This window comes from Myotis lucifugus, unplaced genomic scaffold (assembly GCF_000147115.1).
Source record: "Myotis lucifugus unplaced genomic scaffold, Myoluc2.0 scaffold_51, whole genome shotgun sequence".
Lineage (NCBI taxonomy): Eukaryota > Metazoa > Chordata > Mammalia > Chiroptera > Vespertilionidae > Myotis > Myotis lucifugus.
The window spans coordinates 5,048,726-5,062,812 of record NW_005871099.1 but is presented as its reverse complement, the minus strand read 5'-3'; the positions used below and the strand labels follow the sequence as shown (position 1 = coordinate 5,062,812).

At 37.9% G+C, this 14,087-nt stretch overlaps 1 protein-coding gene across 4 annotated transcripts in view; it reads left to right on the top strand.

Annotated features, from left to right (window-relative positions):
* Positions 1–14,087, top strand: part of CUL1 (cullin 1) — a 95,269-nt gene that overhangs the window by 46,483 nt on the left and 34,699 nt on the right. For 3 of the 4 annotated variants that reach the window (XR_002829257.1, XM_006088710.3, XM_014455835.2), the window contains exons 3-7: positions 5,681–5,855; positions 7,855–8,022; positions 10,954–11,004; positions 11,214–11,304; positions 12,022–12,185. Coding sequence is in view for 3 of the 4 variants with exons in the window: in XM_006088710.3 (XP_006088772.1) it covers positions 5,681–5,855; positions 7,855–8,022; positions 10,954–11,004; positions 11,214–11,304; positions 12,022–12,185 (649 nt within the window). In the remaining variant the exon portion in view is untranslated. Of the gene's footprint in view, positions 1–5,680; positions 5,856–6,412; positions 6,509–7,854; positions 8,023–10,953; positions 11,005–11,213; positions 11,305–12,021; positions 12,186–14,087 lie in introns of those variants that run through there. The other variant, XM_014455836.2, reaches the window with a different exon arrangement.

The following is a 14,087-nucleotide window of genomic DNA, read 5'->3' as shown; positions in this document are numbered from 1 at the left end:
TATAATCATGATATGGTGTTATGGACTGAATTCCATGCCCCCAAAATTTATATGTTGAAGCTCTAAACCCAATTTTATAGTACTTGGAGATGTGGTCTTTGGCGGGGGTAGAGAAGTAAGATTAAGTGAGGTCATAAGATAAGGCCCTAGTACTATAGGATTGGTGTCTTTATAAAAAGAGGAAGAGACACCAGAACTCTCTCTCCGAGAACACAGGGAGAAGGCAGCTGTGTACAAGTCAGGAAAGGAGTCCTCACCAGAAACGAGCCCTGATGGCACCTTGGTCTTGGACTAATGGCCTGCAGAACTGCGCAGTGCTCTGAGAGTGTGCTAGGTGAGTGTATGCTTCAGTCGTGATTCCTCTATGATGAATGCTTATGGGTATAATGACCATATCAGAAAGGATGTAATTGAAGGCTTTGAATATTTTCTAATTTTATTCCAGAGAAATTGTAACTGTGTGCACTCTGACCCCCGGTGGATAGAAGCTCCCATTTTCCTGCATTTTGGCTGTCATTGGGGTTTTTTCTTTAAACCTTTGTTAATTTAGTAGCTGCAGATTAATATATTGCCAAGAAACAGAAGTCAGGCTGGACCAAATAAGCAAAAAAATTCCCTGGATGCAAACTAGAGCTGGGTGCTAGGTAAGAATTATGAGCCTCTGTGGCAGCTTTTAAGGATTTGGATGAGAGGTGGGCTGGAAGATGGTGGCTACACAGAAAAGGAGATAAAGCCTCAGGCAAATGGTGGGGGTAATGCCCCCATGTCCTTAGAAATCTTTAGTGAGGAAATGAACTGGAAAACAAAATTACTGATCCACTGTTCCAGGAAGGCAACTAGGAAACCAGTTTGAGCTGAGTTCTGGATGTGAGGGTAGTATGGAAAGTCTATCTTGGGAATTTGTCACTTTGAGTTTGTCTACCAACTTGTTACAGGATTTCCTCAAGCTCGAAATTAATGTGGAAACCACTGAAAGTGAGATTTAAAAGTATATAAAGTTATGAAGCAGAGGAGAGAGTTCACAGGAACAAGTCAGCACGTAGAATGAACAGAACTGGAGCCTCAGGAACTGCAACAATAGGATCTTTAGAGAGTGAGCGCCTCTTAAGTATGTTAAGACAATTAGTGATATGCAGAATCAAAAATGTACAGGAACAAAACACTGGAGAATAAGATTTTTAAAAGGACCAGGAAATTCTACAAATATAAAATACAGTCATTAACAGTAACCAGCAAATGTGACATAGCTGAGAGAATCACTTAATCAGACGGTAGATCCAGGAAAATTAGGAAGTTTGGACAAAGAGGGAAAGTGATGGCGAATGACTGAAGAAATAAAGTGAGATGGGGAAGGAAGGTGACATGAATATGCCCGACATACATGTAGTAGAAAAAATAGGAAAAGGTGGAAGGGGGGGATCAGAGGAGATAACCCAAGAATTTATCAGAATTGATGAAAAGGAAAATAGGCATGCCAGATTTTAAGGTAACCATTACATGAATACAAATAAAATGTGTAATGCCAACATAATAAAAACTATAGTGTAACAGGGAATATTGACCCATTAGAAAGGGCAAAGGGAGAAAACAAGCATAAAGGAAAAAAAATTAAAATAGGAAACACAAAATATGGTAGAAGTTAATCCAATTAGCAATATAAAACAATAAAATCTTAAAACCAAACTTGTCCATCAGAGATTATTAGACTCGTTTTTTTTAAAGTGAATTTTTCAATGGTGGTGAGCATAGACACATCAAAACATTGATGAGAAACATCATGTATCGGCTGCCTCCTGCATGCCCACTACTGGGGATCGAGTCCGAAACCCAAGGCATATGCTCTGACTGGGAATCAAACCATGACCTCCTGGTCCATAGGTCAGTGCCCAATCACTGAGCCACACGGCCGGGCCAGTATAAAAGATCTGAAAAACAGACCAGCTTGCTCTGATGGATCCCAGCAGTCAGAGAATGGATATTGCCTTCAAGCACATACAAAGAAAATCATATTCAGCTGTAAGTCTCATCACATTTCAAAAAAACTATAAAAAAGATAGCATCCTCTGTTTAATTTAAAAATGAAATTACGTGTTTTTAAGGTAAAGGAAAATACACCTTTGAATCTAAAAAATTCTAAATCACTTAATCAAGAGAACTAATAATGGAAAAAAATAAAATATAACTAATAAGGAAAACACATATCAGACCCTGGTGATGCAGCCAAAGTGGTATGGAGGAGAAAATCTGTAGTTTTCAAAGCTTATATTAGAAAGAGCAAAGTGGAGAAATTGTAAAGCTAAGCAACCAAAGCAAGGATTTATAGAAAAAAGAAAGCAAATGTGAAGAAATAAAAAGAAAAGAAATAAAGATACAGTGATTAAAATTAATAAGTTGCAAACCGGTTCTTTGAAAAGACTAATAGACAAGCCTCTGGCAAAATTAATTATAAAAAATATTTAAAATAAATAAGGCCTTTTTTTAAAAAAGAGAAGACTAAACAACTGGGCAGTCTACTTGAAAACTTAATGAAATGGGCAGTCTAAAAATAGCAATACATAATAGTGGGAAAGGATAGACCATATAATACACTGTGTGTGACACATTGCTCATTATCATATACAGTTGTACTCAAGGTAGATTAGAAACCTCAATGTGCAAATCAAATTTAAAAGAAAGTAGAATCATGCCAAAAATTGAACCCACCAAATGATCATTAACAACAAGAGAGTGGATAAATTGTTGTAAATCTGTACTATGTGGTATATTGCATACAAATGGAGCTGTCTCATCTTAACAGAAGCAAATGACAGGAGCAAATGTGCATGTTACAACTTGTGTAATCTCAAGTTTGAAAACAAAATAACTTCATATATAGTTAGCCAGTAAAATAGAAAAACTTCCATAGGAATGATAGGCACCAAACCATGGGTATCTTTGCCCCTAGGAACAGTGGAAGGAGGAGTGGATTATGGAGCAGTACATAGTAATAATCAGTCATAATCTGTACCACGTCATTTCCTAAAACATTAGGGAGGTTTTGGATGGAATGAGACGAGTGGGAAATAGTAAGATTTTTTACAATTGGGTCATGAGCTTCATTTTATATTATAATCCGTGATTCTCTCTGCATTGGAAACATTTAATAAAATGATTCATTGTTTTAAGGCATAGTTTTTTTTTATTATTACTAAGGTTGAGGAATTTGGGGGGGGAGGCCATTAATACATATTTCTTTTAGCTTTTGGATTTTCTGTTGAAATATTTTGCCCATGTTTCCGTAGAGATTAACTTTCTATATTGCTTTAAATTACCTTAATTTATTAAAGATAGTAACTCTGTTAGTTTAAAATATTTTTTATTAAAATACTTACAAATTTTCAGATTAAGTATTTACGACTTTGGCCTTCTTCAAACTGAGATAAAAAATATAATACTTGTATATTTTCTTTGTTTTATGGTTCCAGTCTGTATATTTTCTTAGTCTACTTATATTTTTAATGTGGCTTATTTTTTAAATTTCTTCTTGCCATAATGTTACTTACTGAATAATCTATCTTTACTCACTGGCTTGAAATAGCTCTATTAGTTCTTAAAATATACCACTAAAGATTTAAAAAAAAAAAAAATATATATATATATATATATATATGAATATTCTGTTTTGTTGATATTTCTTTCTACCTGAATCAGTTTAATTTTTTCCAAGTAAAATACATGCTGATACACTAAAATAGTATTAAAGGTTATAACAAAACTAGAGGCCTGGTGCACCTCAGCCTGGTGCCGCGCTGCTCCGGGCCCTGCTGTGTTGCCATGGGGGCGAGAGAGGCTCTCGCCACTCACCTGAGCTCTGAGCTCTGTTTCTGGCGCCTGTCGGTCAGCTGAGCAACGCTCCCGCTGTGGGAGTGCACTGACCACCAGGAGGCAGCTCCTGCATTGAGCGTCTGCCCCCTGGTGGTCAGTGCACATCATAGTGACCTATCAAACGGTCTACCAGTTGACCAGTCGCTTAGGGTTTTATATATATAGACTAGGAGCCCAGTGCATGAATTCATGCACCTTGAAAGGAACTGTGGGCCGTGAGGCTGTGGTGGGCACGGGGGCAGGTCTCAGCCCATCCTCCAAGTTCCCGCCTGGCCCCTCCCACCGCAGCCCCCGGTCCCCTGTCTGCCTGCAGCCCCACTTCTGCAGCTGCCACCGGGTGCCAGCAGTGGGTGCTAGTGCCCAGTGGGACCGCGGCATGCGGGAGCAAAGGATTTTCAGTAACCACCAGAGGCTCACCCCGATGATAGCAACCGGCACCCCACCTTGGTCTGGCACCCCAGCTCACCTGCTCCACCATCCTGCCGCAACTGACGCCCTCCATGTTCTGCACTCTGCCACCTGCTGTTGATGCCCACCATGTACTGCGTGTGCCCCGATGGTCAGCGCACGTCATAGCAACCGGTTGTTCTGCCATTCGGTCTATTTGCATATTAGCCTTTTATTGTATAGGATAGCCTTTTCTGCCTCACCAACCCCCATTCCCATTCTCTCCACTACCTCTCCCCAGAGGCAGCTGTTTTAGACTTTGGCTGTTTCTTCTGTTTTTTACACATCTCTATAATTCTCAGTAGTGCATGTCCACTGCTCTTGTGGTTAATCATGTTTGACACCTGCAACTTTTCTGTTGGAATAACAGGATTTGGTCTCTTGCCTGCCATTTCTTCTGCTTTTTTGTCCTTCACCCTCAAAATGTATCTTTGTTTAAATCTACTACTAATCATTTTAAAATAAAGTTTTGGTTGTTTCTATATTTTTTAATGTATGCTTCTGAAAATATAGCTAAGCGTTGTAATAGACTGTGATTATTACCTTTTTGTTTTTATTGAAGTAGGTAATTGCAACCTTTCCTTTGTACCTGTTGCCTTCTCATACACTTGGGACAGTTTTCCTAGAGAAAGTCTCATTCAGTGGTTTTCAACCTTCCTAATGCCGCGACCCTTTAATACAGTTCCTCATGTTGTGGTGACCCCCAATTTCATTGTTACAGATTGAACATAATTAACACATAGTGATTAATCACAAAAACAATATGTAATTATATATGTGTTTTCCGATGGTCCTAGGCGACCCCTGTAAAAGGGTCGCGACCCACAGGTTGAGAATCGCTGCAATTAAATGATCTAGAACAGCGGTTCTCAACCCATGGGTCGAGACCCCTTTGGGGATCGAATGACCCTTTCACAGGGGTCGCCTAAGACCATCGGAAAACACATATATAATTACATACTGTTTTTGTGATTAATCAGTATGCTTTAATTATGTTCAGTTTGTAACAGTGAAATTGGGGGTCACCACAACATGAGGAACTGTATTAAAGGGTCGCGGCATTAGGAAGGTTGAGAACCACTGATCTAGAAGGTCCAGTGTTTTTTTGGCGCCTTTCCTCCTGGACTTTCTCTCTTCCTCCTGGGCTGGCTGCTTGCAAGGCTTGCAGACAAACTTATGAATGGGGCTGGTTCACTTTTACCTTTATTGGGATGTGAATAATGGGGTCTCTTCTCCACTCTAGTTTTCAATAAATAGACTTTGTTGCTACATTGGAAATGTACTGATGTTGAGATATAAGAAAATACATTCCTATTGATAACTGTTTATTATCGAGGGTGCATGTTGATTTCCTTAACTTTTCTCCAAGTCATGTTTATAACTACTGCACGAGTGTTCACCAGTCAAACCAAACGCGAGGGGCTGGCGTCCCTCCTTCTAAATCGAAAAAGGGGCAAACGCCTGGGGGAGCGCAATTTGTTGGCTTGGAATTATACAAACGACTTAAAGAATTTTTGAAGAATTACTTGACAAATCTTCTTAAGGTAAGACGTTTGACAAATATGCTGAGCATTTCTAATAGAACATTAAAAAGATAGTGAAATAATAAATCTAATTTCAGTGCTAAATCTTTCACTGTCATTTGTTCATTGTTTTCATCATTGAGTTTGCGTGCGGGTGTTTTGTTAATTTGTTAAATTAGGAGTTTTCGATATCCTTACATTATAGTAATACTCTTTCCTTAAATTGCTAACCATTTTGTGATTTGGTTGTTAGAAATTGATGAACTGTTTAAAGTATATAATTATGAATTCAAATGACCTGTATTGTACTTGGAACCCAATGTGCTGTTCTGAATCAGAATGTACGTGTGATTGTGAGGTTTTCCAACCTATAGTAACCACATTTTCCCAATGTGAATCTTGCCTTTTACACACAATCACATGGTATATCTCCGAGCTACAATGAAATTGTGCCCTTGGCTAGGATGGGTTTCACTAGAACACCATTGCCTTCAAGTGTGGGTTCCTCCTGCTCTGAGCTTCTCGCTTGGGCAGCGATGGAGTTTTTCCCCTTCATCTTCTGCCTTTTTCTTCCCCAGTCTCCATCCTCTGTAGCAAAGGCAGTGTGATGCCTTCCATCCAGCCACAGGATGGGCCAGTGGCTCCTGCATCTGGTGCTACACGTATTACATAGAGTGAGTGAAGACATCTCTACTCTTTACTCTGGGAATTGGCGTTCTGTGTATATATTTTTAAAGATTTTTTTATTTACACAGATAATAGGCAAAAATTTCAGCATATTTCAAAATTGTTTTTTAAATATATTTTACAAGCTAATTGGAAACTTTAAGCATTCTAACAGAATAGATTGACCACAGGTTATGACTTAGATAGTATCCTTTTCATGTTCCCTAAACTGTTTCTAATGTCTTACTGAAGCTACTGTGTCCTCCTTGTTTTTATTAAGAACACTGTAAAATGAACACTGGAATTATTCTTTAGTATTAAAGTAAAGAACGTATTTTGTGTTGTATAAAGTATTTATAGCCATGCTATCAGTGAGATTGTTTTTTTAAAAAGGTCGAATAGTATAATCCAGAATAGCTTAACTTTACATTTGATTTCTTATTATGTAAATTTAAATGAACAAAAGTGTGGTTGTATCACGATATGATCAGGTTTTCATAGGGCTGTTGGATTGCTGTGGACCATATAGTGTGGGGCTGTTTTACATGACCCTGAGTCTGAGAGCAATTACTGGGCTCGCCCAGGCCCTTCGTTCTTGTGCACAGTCACGGAGGTGCGCCCTCCCTCTGGCTCCACCTCCTGTGTTCTCCTGTACAGCACTTCTCTGTGATTCTGCCATTTCATGCTCCGTGTTAAGGGATAACACTCTGTAGATGTTATTAATACCTAAGAAAAAATTTCAAGTTAGTTTTCTTCAAATAAAAATTTGTGATTTAAGTTACAGCTCAGTAAAAATAATTTTCGTTAATGTACAGTTTCCTCATGAAGTCTTGTTAACAAATTATACTTATTATAAAAATGTAACAGATTACCGCAAAAAGCTTTAAATTTTTATAATTTTTAAGTAAACCTAATGAAGAAGGAAGATGAATTTAAAAATAAATGGTATTGGCCCATGATCTAAATTGTGAACAAGACATGTTAATCTTCTAACAGACAAAAGATATCAAAAGGATGATTTTGAGGTGAATTCTTGTTTGTTAACAAAAAGGAATTACTCTCATACTCTAAAATTGAGGGTTCTTTTTATGAGTGTGTATATATATTTAACACCATGAAAAAAATGCCAGTTTGAGATGAAATAATTTTAAATAAAATCCTCTCTTTAGTCCTCATGAGCCATATCCTTGTGAAAATTCAAATTAATGAGCATGTTTTTGTAAACAGAATAATTTAAAGAACCCATCTAGAACCATATCCATTAATGTGTTTTAAAAACAATATGTTTGTTTTAGTTAGCTTTTATTATGTGACACAGTAGTCACCTTTAAAGCTGTAGTTCCCTTGTTTTCAGGATGGAGAAGACTTGATGGATGAGAGTGTACTGAAGTTCTACACTCAGCAGTGGGAAGATTACCGGTTTTCCAGCAAAGTTCTGAATGGAATTTGTGCCTACCTCAATAGACATTGGGTTCGCCGTGAATGTGATGAAGGACGAAAAGGAATATATGAAATCTATTCTGTAAGACTTCTTAGAACACCTTTCAAATGTCTGTTTTCTTAGTGATGTGTCATCTTTTCAGTTGGGGGAATCTAGGCAAATGTTAAGCTATTTTCAGAATAGTAGGCTAATTTCCCTCGTTTTAATTTATCAATAAATGACCCTTAATTTGTGGCAAGTAGGGAGAAGGGTGAGTAAACCAGAGATCTAAAATTCAACCTGCACACTTCTGCGGTTTCTCATTAAAAGTTCCTTCTTCATTTATTTGACCAGCCATCAGGTTTCACTGAAAGCCTGACTCCTGGCTGAGTCAGGCCCATCAGGGCCCTTCCCTGACACTCCAGCCAGGATCTGGGAAACTGCTTCGCAGAGAGGACTGTGAAATCCCTCTCCCCTCACTTTATACAGTAACATGATATCCAGAATGATCGTTGTAGAGTTTACAATTGATGGTGGTGGTTGTTTTTTTTAAGACTGCGTGAAAATAAATTTTGAAGCTAATTTGTTAAATCACCTTCATTAATAAGTTTCTTCAGTCAAGGAAGTTTTTGCTAGGCTCACTGGTTTACACAGTGTAGTCCCCAAACCTGCAGCATCACTTCACCTGGGAGCTTGTTAGGAGTGCTAATTATTGGGCCTCAGCCTAGACTTAATCAGAAGCTCTGGAAATGGGCCCAGCAGTCTGTTTTAGCAAGCCCTCTGGTGCATAGTCGAGTTGGAGACTCTGTTGTGACTTGTTGACAGGAGGACTCAGAGCAGCATGGCCTGTTTGTTGATGATGGGGTATTGGGTAACCAGACAGGACCCCTTAAGAACCAGTAGTGTGAAAATGTCAAGTTCTGCATAATTAGATTATCCCTATGTCCAAGAATGTTGTGTGATAGCAGGGTTGCTTTACCCTCACAAATGTAGTTGAAAGAAAAACAATGTATCACAGACTCGTGGCACTTTTTTTTTTTTTTTTTAAATATATTTTATTGATTTTTTACAGAGAGGAAGGGAGAGAGATAGAGAGTTAGAAACATCGATCAGCTGCCTCCTGCACATCTCCTACTGGGGATGTGCCCGCAACCAAGGTACATGCCCTTGACCGGAATTGAACCCGGGACCTTTCAGTCCGCAGGCCGACGCTCTATCCACTGAGCCAAACCGGTTTCGGCACATTTTTATCATTTATATGTACAGCTCAATTTCTATACCAAAGCATCATTGCTCCATAATTGTGCTCTGTTATATAGTTATGTGGTTTTAACAAAACTTGCTGGGTTCAGTGTTTTCATTTGAGCTTTTTGTACTTCCCCCTTTATTTTCCACTTACAAAATGCTCTCTTGTCCATTTAGGAATCGGCATGATTTGAGTCAGTTTCCTCTTGGAAGCCTGCTTGACCTACAATACATCCACCCTCTGTTAACATCACACAGTCCTAAAAATCATTAATTTTCTTAACTTTTTTCTAGCATATTTAGTAGCAGTTAAAGCAAATATAAAGAAGTGCAAATATACTTTATAGAGTATGTTTCTTAAGATTCAACTGCTTTTTAAAAAAATTACTTTCAACATTCATACTTAATACATCCTTAAATGCTACAATTACTGTTTGGAAATACAACGTACAGCCATAAGTTTTTAGGAAAGGGTAGAAGCAGTATTTTCTGTATATGCTCTTCTGATGAGCCTGTTTAATTCATTTAAAGTTCAAGTGTCAGTCAACACTGAACAGTTCTTGCACATTAACCTCTTGTTTTGTCTTCCAGAATCTCCAGAGGGTGGGGATGGGGATGCTTTGTTACCAAATGTAAAGTTTCACTTTTTTCCTAATTATTCTTTTTTTCCTTTTTAATTATAAGAAGTTGTTGGTTTCATAAACTGTATATGAAAAAAAACGTTGTTGGCTTCCTTTCAAGTCAACCATGGAAATAAATTAATTTTGTTACTGACATATTGAAGTGATCCAGCAAGCATTCCCCCCCTCCCCCCCATCTGTTCCTCTGAGTCTCCTCTGGTTTATGCTGGTCCTGCTTTCTTAGCTGCCTGGTTCTTCTTCCTTTCTCCCTTCCCTCTAAGCCTGTCTTAATTTAGAAAAAATGTTTGGAAAAAGTTATTTTTAAAGGTGTAGTATGTCTTTCCTGTAAATTCTCGGCCACCACATTGCATTTTCCCCACTGCCCACCGGTGGCCTCACTCTGCATCAGAGAGGAACACTAGAGTACATGTTGTTCATGCTTTATTAAAAATACTTTTAAATATCACTTTCAGGTGTGTGTGTGTGTGTGTGTGTGTGTGTGTGTGTGTGTAAGTACCACTCAGTGAAAGTTCAGTATACAAATTAAATTTTCATATAATTCAGAAAGATGTCTTACATAAACCCAGTTTTATCTTTGGTTGCATTTGGGGAAAATAAGACTGATAACATTTATGTTTAAGTGAGTTTCTCAACAGTGTAAATGAGTGTTACAGTGTCTTAAATGTGAATATTATTTTAGCTGAATAATACCGCTCTCAACAAACAGTTTAAAAGTCATGCATGAATTATAACATTTTTTTGGGGGGGGGGGAGCCTTTTTATAGTAACTTTCTGATATAACATCTGTGGACATTTTTAAAAGTTTTAAAAATTATCTTCATTAAGTGTGTTGTGAGGTAAAAACTTAAATTTGGCCTAGGGAATGTTATAGATTGCATCTACAGGTGCCCTTTAAACTGATACATATGTTCTCCTTAATCTCAATTTTTTTCTGAAGTGTGTGCTGATAAAGAGCTGTGTTGTGATGCCTCTTGGAGGTGCTAACTCAGAGTGGCTCTGATTTCATCGTGATGACAGATTTACTGAGTTATAATCTAGAACTATTGATCAGTATGATCTAGGGTCCAGCTAGTTGCTGTGACTTCAGTCTTAGAAAAACACAGTGAAAGTATAGACATTTTACACTTTCCTTTTTCTTTTCATCCAGCTCGCATTGGTGACTTGGAGAGATTGTCTATTCAGGCCCTTGAACAAACAGGTACTGTTGGAGTGTATATGCCACTTTCCTTATGAAACCCCTACAGATTTCATCTCTCAGCCATTGTCTTCCTATCTCCTTTGGAACGTCTCAATAGTATCTCTCATCTTCGCATTGTTTAATGGATTTAAATGTTTAAAAGATATGTAGTAATACAATACATACGTAGCCTGTAATCTACACATCTTTTTCCTATGTCCTTTCTGAAGGTAACCAATGCTGTTTTAAAACTGATTGAAAAGGAAAGAAATGGTGAAACCATCAATACAAGACTGATTAGTGGAGTTGTACAGTCTTATGGTAAACAGTTTTCCTTTAATTTATTCAATGTTGTCATATCAAATATCAGTTATAACAGTACTCCAACAGATTTATTTTAAAATATTTTATCAAGATTACAGGTAGAATTTACAAGGGTACTTAATAATTCTCTTAAAGTTAGTGTGATTCTATTTGATATTACCCATCATAAAATTGTTTGGTCCTTGTACCTTAAGGAAAATTTGATGTAATAGACATTTGAATTATTTTCTTTTCTGGTCTCATGCTGAATTACTGGATATATAATATGACAGTGTCATTAATGGAGGTGAATTATAACCAGAAATTTATATCAGCTTGGAAAATTGAGATGGAAAAACCAGTAAAGTCTTACACTTTTTAAAATGTGGGTAGCATTGTTTGTTTGTTTTTTGTTTTTGTTTTTTAAGTTTAAAAATCATTTTTATTATTTCTACACTGTCAGGAAATATAAAAAGTTTTCTAAAGAAGCTTCATGATAACTTTGAAGCATGCCTGGCCATTGGTCAGAATTACTTCCTTTTGTATGTCTTGTATGGTTTTTCATTTTTTATTTTATGGAAACAGTGTACTTTAATACTAGTGAATAACAGACTTTATGTCCTGCCATTTCACATTTACCTTTTAAGCATAACTTAAATTGGATGCTACACCTAAGTATATTCTGTAAAATATAAAAAATAGGGTAATTGAAATACACTTTATATTTCTTTCTAGTGGAATTGGGGCTGAATGAAGATGATGCATTTGCGAAGGGTCCTACGTTAACAGTGTATAAAGAATCCTTTGAGTCTCAGTTTTTGGCTGATACAGAGAGATTTTATACCAGAGAGAGTACTGAATTCTTGCAGCAGAACCCAGTTACTGAATACATGAAAAAGGTGAGCTTCAACAAAGTACCTTAAGTGGCCTTCAATGAAAATTACTGCTGTCAGATGAATTCTTCTCTTTAGTATATTATGTGCAACTTTCTTCGTGGGCAGTGTGACTGTGTGTCTATAGCAGGTGCAAATGGTTTTGATTGGTCTAGGAGCTATTGTAAATTAGTTTAATAATCACAACTCAGTGCTGTCTTCACTGTTCTAAAGAGAGAAGCATAATAGCTGTATGACTTGTATGTTTTGCACTGTCTCTCCTAGAATGTATCTCGACATTAGTGGGAACCACAGTCTCACCAGGTTGAGAGAAAATAAGTTTTAAACAAATAGTCTCAAATTTGCAGACTTTAAGCTTTGCTTTTTTGTTTATAAAATATCCCCTACCCCTAGCTGGTTTGGCTCAGTAGTTAGAGCATCAGCCTGTGGACTAGAGAGTCCCGGGTTCGATTCCAGTCAAGGGCACATGCTTGGATTGCAGGCTTGATCCCCAGTAGGCGGCATGCAGGAAGTAGCCAATCATGATTCTTTCATTGATGTTTCTGTCTCTATCTCCCTCTCCCTTCCCCTCTGAAATCAATACAGAAATTTTTTTTAAATCCCCTAATAATCTGCGACACAGGCTTCTAGTCTATGTTAGAGGAGAGACTTTCCTAACACAACAGGACCCCGTCCTTGTGCAGAAGGTCAGAATGGGCCTGGATCATGAGCCTTCTCTGTACCCAGTGAGGTTATGATGAAGTTCTAGTGTGGTGGTTCCTTGTTCTCTTTCTTGGTGATCCAGGTATCTTAGATAAACATTCTGAGGAGTGACCCAGGTCCAGAGTTAGCGAACTTTCTGCAAAGGGCCACACAGTAAATGTTTTAGACTTTGTGCAACTTGTGGTCTCCATGCAGCTGTTCAGCTCTGCTGCTGTGGTGGGAAAGCAGCCATGGCAACATCTACATAGATAGGTGTGGCTGTGTTCCAATCAGACTTTACTTAAGGGCAGGGTTTGGCTCCACCAATATGTACGAGATGTACAACGAGATTTCCAGGGAATCTGAGGCCAACTATGTCTGCTGTGTGCTTTGCCCCTTGTGCTCTTTTCCTGGGAGAGCACGTGGACTATAGAAGCAATTTTTCTGCAAACTGAAATAGAAAGCTAGTAAGGCAGCTTAATAAGACCAGATGCTCCCTCTCGAACCACATTTTTGTGATGTTCTTGGTGTATTTCCCATAGGGTTGTGATTATAAGTGGGCTTTAGAAGTTTGACATTGAAAGTCCTTAACAAATTTCTGATATCTCACAACCTAACAAAAACAGAACTCTTGAAAAGTATTGTACTTGGAATTGTAATAGTTCTTTGTGTATATTTGTGGGTTAAGTCAGCTTTTGTATGCTGACCTGGAACCTAACCAGCTTGTCCAGAGTTTCAAACAGCTGCCTACAAATGGACTTTTGAAACATAATCTGTTTTGAATCTTAGCATTGCCTGTTATTTAATTTTAGTTTGGCAGTGTAGTTTTTATAAATACATCTTTTATGGAATTCTATTTATGGTGAGTCTTTTAAAATGGTGCATATTTTAAAAGTGGGGCCATTTACTTTAGTCAAGGTGCACATCCACAGCAGTGGGTGGGTGAGCCTGTTCTTTCCATGAATTTTGACGTGGACTGAGGTCCTACCAGCACCCGCCCTGAGGAAAGTGTACTAGTAGTAACTTGTTGCAAGGAAATCAGCTTTTTAGACCAGGGGTCCTCAAACTACGGCCCGCGGGCCACATGCAAATACAAATATTGTATTTGTTCCCGTTTTGTTTTTTTACTTCAAAATAAGATATGTGCAGTGTGCATAGGAATTTGTTCATAGTTGTTTTTTTTTAAACTATAGTCCGGCCCTCCAATGGTCTGAGGGACAGTGAACT